The 5,942-nt window shown below is 41.5% G+C and overlaps 1 protein-coding gene across 1 annotated transcript; it reads left to right on the forward strand.

Moving 5' to 3' along the window:
• Positions 1-912: 912 nt before the first annotated feature.
• LOC103667355 (olfactory receptor 4D1) lies at positions 913-1,848 on the forward strand. The gene has a single exon (XM_008695511.1). The coding sequence runs from the start codon at positions 913-915 to the stop codon at positions 1,846-1,848; it is 936 nt and encodes a 311-aa protein (XP_008693733.1).
• The last annotated feature ends 4,094 nt before the right edge of the window (positions 1,849-5,942 follow it).

Genomic DNA, 5,942 nt, shown 5'->3' on the forward strand with positions numbered 1-5,942 from the left:
TTATTTTTCAACCGAATGCCTTCTAGAACTTTCATTTACTGAACTAAAGAAATCTGTTTCTTCTTTATTCTATATTTTCTACAACTCCTTGGTCTTAGCAATCACAGTTTTCAAGCCACAATACTTAATTTTAAAAAGCCCCTCAAAGATTGTCTAGAGACATGCATATAATAGAAAGTTCCCATAGTTTTTAAAATATAAAGCTTGAGAGTTCAAGGAAATTTTGCATTTGTCCTGGGCTGTTTTGAGATACCTCTGTAGATGGCCCCATGGCAACAATGCCAGTAGAGAGGTACTTATGTGAAAAAGTTTGAGAAGGACTAATTATCCCAGCTTCAGCCAAGATCCTCTGTTTATTTGCTTTACATTTGGTTCCAAATTAGGGCATGACAATTTCTTCTAACCCACACCTGTCTTCCTTCAGCGATGAATCATATGCAGCTCCTCAAAGCTCTGCCGTGACCAAGCATCTATTGGGTTATCTAAAATCATTAGTCTCTGTATCCTCTCAAGATTTTTGCATCCAGGATGATGATATTTGTGGTCACATGTACTTGCTGATATGTTTATTTATTTTTTCATTGATGCAACCGTATCTGTGGAGCCTGTCGCTCACAAGGCACTCTGTCGGGCACATGAGGTATGAATCAGACGTGAAAACTGTGGGACAAGGACAGAGTGATACAAAGGGGGAAAGACCCATAAATGCCTGTGATACCATGTAGGGTGTGGTTAAGGAGATAAGTCTGTGAGAGCCTTGAGAATGTATGGAAGACTCTTCTAAGTTCCATCTTGAATGTATTCAGCAATGACTTTGATCAACTTACTCCTGACTCTCCAAAGGAAAATGATGGAATTTTCATGATTTTGTTGTTTTGCATGGTTTTTCTTTAGGCATGTGGGGAAGATCCCATGGAAGCACAGAATATTACACAGGTGTCAGAGTTTGTCCTCTTAGGATTCTCACAGACACAGGAGCTCCAGAAATTCCTGTTCCTGGCGTTCCTATTTGTCTATGTCACCACTGTTGTGGGAAACATCCTTATCATGGTCACAGTGACTTCTGACTCCCGGCTCCACATGCCCATGTATTTTCTACTCCGAAATCTGGCTGTCATAGACCTCTGCTACTCCACGGTGACTTCTCCAAAGATGCTGGTGGACTTCTTTCATGAGGTCAAGACCATCTCCTACCAGGGCTGCATGGCCCAGATCTTCTTCTTTCACCTCTTGGGAGGTGGGACTGTCTTCTTCCTCTCGGTGATGGCCTATGACCGCTACATAGCCATCTCCCGGCCCCTCCACTATGTCACCATCATGAACACTCGATTGTGTGTGGGGTTGGTGGTGGCTGCTTGGGTAGGGGGATTTGTTCACTCCATTGTCCAGCTGGCTCTGATGCTCCCGTTGCCTTTCTGTGGCCCCAATGTCCTGGACAACTTCTACTGTGATGTCCCACAAGTGCTGAGACTTGCCTGCACTGACACCTCCCTCCTGGAGCTCCTCATGATCTCCAACAGTGGAATGCTGGTCCTCATCTGGTTCCTTCTCCTTCTGGTGTCTTACACGGTCATCCTGGTGATGCTGAGGTCCCACTCAGGGCAGGCAAGGAAGAAGGCAGCTTCCACCTGTACCACCCACATCATTGTGGTGTCTATGATCTTCATTCCCTGTATCTATATCTACTCCCGGCCCTTCACCCCCTTCCCCATGGACAAGGCTGTGTCCATCAGCTACACGGTCATGACCCCCATGCTCAACCCCATGATCTACACGCTGAGGAATCAGGAGATGCAGGCAGCCATGAAGAGATTAGGCAAGCGCCTAGTGATATGTAACAGGAAGTGAACTTAAAGTATATTGACTTTAAATGACAAGTTTTCCCTCTGAACTTTTTTTTTTTTAAAGATTTTATTTATTTATTCGACAGAGATAGAGACAGCCAGTGAGAGAGGGAACACAAGCAGGGGGAGTGGGAGAGGAAGAAGCAGACTCATAGCGGAGGAGCCTGATGTGGGGCTCGATCCCACAACGCCGGGATCACGCCCTGAGTCAAAGGCAGACGCTTAACCGCTGTGCCACCCAGGTGCCCCTTCCCTCTGAACTTTTGAATTCCAATGTGAAAGTGGAGGGAAGTCTTTATAGAGTGTGACACTTGAAATTAATACTTCTCTGGACCTACTCCTGTGTCAGGTATTGTGTTAGGCACTTTCTCACTTTTATCTCACCCTCATAAAATGGACAGTGGATATATTATTTTATATTAAACGCTTTAACACATGAGACGACTCAGAGAGAAGTGACTTGCTCACTAGTGAACAGCAAGAGTGTGGCAGAGCTTGGGCAGGACTTGGTTCCTCTGACTCCAAGTTTAGAGGCAAGGCTATGGGTGGGATGTGAAATTCAAGGTTTCCCACAAACACAGGGGAAAACCTGGAGAGTTCCTCAGCTGTGGATGAGTATCTGTGATGACTGGTGAACAATCTCATCTTAACTCTGGAATAATCACAGTCTTTTCTGCTTCCTGCTTCTACTCTTCTTTCTTTATCTTTGGAGTTCTGTAACTTAGCATCAGCATTCACTGATGGTTGTCAATTTTCCTGTGTCCTTTCAATCTATTGATTTCATTTGTAAATGACCAAAAGTCACTTACTGGTTCAATTTTTAAAAGACTTATCTTGAGTCCCTTTTTTAATTTATGAAAATTTTACTTTTATGTGATCCATAATATCAATACTAAAGATGGTAGAAAGCATAGAAATGCTAATTATAATCTATAATATTGATCTAAAGGAGAGAAATGAGAGACATGAGATATTCAATTTTGATCTGAATTTATTGAGAAATACCTCCTTTAGATGAACTCAGCTATATTCTTGAGGACTTAAGACATCTCTTACCGAAGCTATGCTATGTTTCTGATATAAAGGTGATTCAGATGTAAATTTATTAACCCTAAATGGGTTAGTGCAATGTCTTTCACTATAAAGACTGCAGAGAAAAAATTTAAAAGAAGTTGTTCGTGGGGGGCATGGGTGGCTCCGTCGGTTGGGCGACTGACTCTTGGTTTTGGCTGGGGACATGATCTCCTGGGTCCTGTGATTCGCCCCAGGTCAGGCTCCATGCTCAGCAGGGAGTCTTCCTGAAGATTCACTCCTTCTGCCCATTCCCCTACTCGCGCGCTGCGCACTCTCACTCTCTCTCAAGTAAATAAATAAATATTAAAAAAAGGCTGTTCATAAAATGCCCTAAATTAAAAACATTCCCCATGTTCTGATGCTGCCTTAAATTGTATAGTAAGAGGATTCGCAGCAATGGTGCTCAATCCGGTCTCTAACTCCTGCGGGTTGTGCTCCCTTTGGACTTCATTGCCTCTCTGCTTCTTTAGCTATAAAACTTCCGTAATTGCTCAAAGTGTTGTGTGGGTCAGTGGGGTACACAGAAAAATTCCAGCACAAGACTTGCATATAGTCTACATTCAATTAATGTTAGTTCCTCCACCCGTTCCCATTTACAATTAGTTTTTGACTTCTCATCAATGCTTTTCCCTTAATTTTAATTCCAGTATAGTCAACTTACAGTGTTGAATTGTTTCAGGTGTACAATATAGTGATCCAACAATTCCATCTATTACTCAGTGCTCATCAAGGTGGGTGTCCTCTTAATCTCCTTCACCTATCTCACCCATCCCCCGCCCACCTCCCCTCTGTTGGCTCTCTAGTTAAAAGTCCACTTTTTGGTTTGTGTCTCTTTTCCCTCTTTGTTCATTTGTTCAAATTCTACCTGTGAGTGAAATGATATGATATTTGTCTTTCACTTACTGATTTATATCACTTAGCATTATACTGTCTAGACCCATCCATGTTGTTGCAAACGGTAAGATTTCTTTCCTTTATATGGCTGAATATATACACATGGGATATATACACACTGGTTGAATATGTGTTTGTGTATATACACAATGTAATATTATATATATATATGTATATATATATCACATCTGTGGATGGACACATAATAATGTCTCAGTAAGCATATGGGTGCAAATATCCTTTCAAATTAGTGTCTTTCTGTCTTGGGTAAATATGAAGTAGTGCCATACTGGCCCTTTGAGTAGTTTTATTTTTAATTTTTTGAGGAATACTGTTTCCCACAGTGGCTGCACCAGTTTGCATTCCCACCAAAGTGCACGAGGGCTCCATTTTTCCACATCTTCATTAGCACTTGTTGTTTCTTGTGTTTTTGATTTTAGCCATTCTGACAGCGTTAGGTGGTATCTCATTGTGGTTTTGATTTGCATTTCCCTGATGACGAGTGATGTTGAGTGTCTTCATGGGTCTGTTGGCCATTGGAGAATGTCTTCTTTGGAGAAATGTGGGTTCATGTCTTCTGCCCATTTTTACATTGGATTATTTGTTTTTCTGCTGTTGAGTTGTAGAAGTTCCTTCTATCTTTTGGATACTAACCCTTTGTTGGATATGTCATTTGCAAATATCTTCTCCCATTCAGTAGGTCATCTTTTAGTGTTGTTGATTGGTTCCTTCACTGTGCAGAAGCTTTTTATTTTGATGTAGACTCAACAGTTTATTTTTGTTTTTATTTCCCTTGCCTCAGGAGACATAGCTACAAAGATGTTGCATTGGCTGATGTCAGAGACATTGCTGCCTGTATCTCCTCTAGGATTTTATGGTTTCAGGTCTTACATTTAGGTTTTTAACCCATTTCAGGTTTGTTTTTGTATGTGGAGTAAGAAAGTGGTCTAGTGTCATTCTTTTGCATGTAGCTGTCCAGTTTTCCCAGCACCATTTGTTGAAGAGACTTTGTTTTCCCATTGGCTGTTCTTTCCTGCTTTGTCAAAGATTAAGTGACCATATAATTGTGGATTTAGTTCTGGGTTTTCTATTCTGTTCTATTGGTGTATGTGTCTAATTTTTGTGCCCGTACCATATTGTTTGATTACTTTGAGCTTTGTAATATAAGTTGTAACCTTCCACCAATACTTCCAAACTAAACCAAGATAGTCATCTGGTTCTTTAGGGTCTAAACAATCAGGTCAAGTCAAGTAATGCTCTTTTGTCATTTTGTTTATACAGGATTAGTGAAAACAGCTCTCTGAGAAGTTGCTGATGGAAGGCTGTAAATTATTTCAGGGATAGCAGATTAAAACAATTTTTTATTTGAGTGTAACTCTACTCAACTGATGCACATGGTACATGACTTCCAGGTGCACCTCATAGTGATTCACCTTCTCTATCTGGCATGCTCAGTGATCGTTTGATTCTGGCTCGGAGAATACTTCACGTCTCAGCCTTATTAATCTGTAGAGCTTGCCATTCCAGTTGGATTTATAATCAAGTTCAGAGATGACTGAGGTGTGAGGAGGAAAAGACCTCAATCAACGTTGCCTAAGATGTTTACTTTACATTGGATCCATAAAAGGTGGTGTATCAGTCCGAGTTCCACCACAGCAACAGGACCAGTTGGATACAGCTAACATATGCCTATTAAGAGATTTATTGCAAGGACTTGGCTTACATGATTGTGAGACTGATCCCCGGGGCCAGTAGAAATGCATAGGACAGGGTCAGGAGAGGCAGGCAGGGACTCTGAACGAGCTGAAGCCTCAGTAAAGAAGGTCACCTTCTTCAAGGAAACTTCGGTCCTGCCCTCAAGGCTTTTCAACTCATCGAATCAGGTACAACCAGCTTATCTAGGAACTTCTCTTCTACTTGAAATCTACTGATTATAGACAGCAATCACATCTGTGAAGTACCTTCACAGCAACACCTACATTAGTGTTTGATTGAATAACTGGGAACTATAGGCTAGTTGAGTTGACATATAAAACCGACCATCGTAGTGGGAGAATTATTGATTATCAGCGATGTTGGCCTCCCTCACGGAGAATATAAATGAAGTTGCTTCTGGATGTATCCTGCCTG

The sequence above is a fragment of the Ursus maritimus genome, unplaced genomic scaffold, assembly GCF_017311325.1.
Source record: "Ursus maritimus isolate PB19 unplaced genomic scaffold, ASM1731132v1 scaffold_24, whole genome shotgun sequence".
Lineage (NCBI taxonomy): Eukaryota > Metazoa > Chordata > Mammalia > Carnivora > Ursidae > Ursus > Ursus maritimus.

Excerpts from the sequence above, each read along its gene's own strand:
- LOC103667355 (XM_008695511.1), top strand. The coding sequence starts at position 913 with ATGGAAGCACAGAATATTACACAGGTGTCAGAGTTTGTCCTCTTAGGA.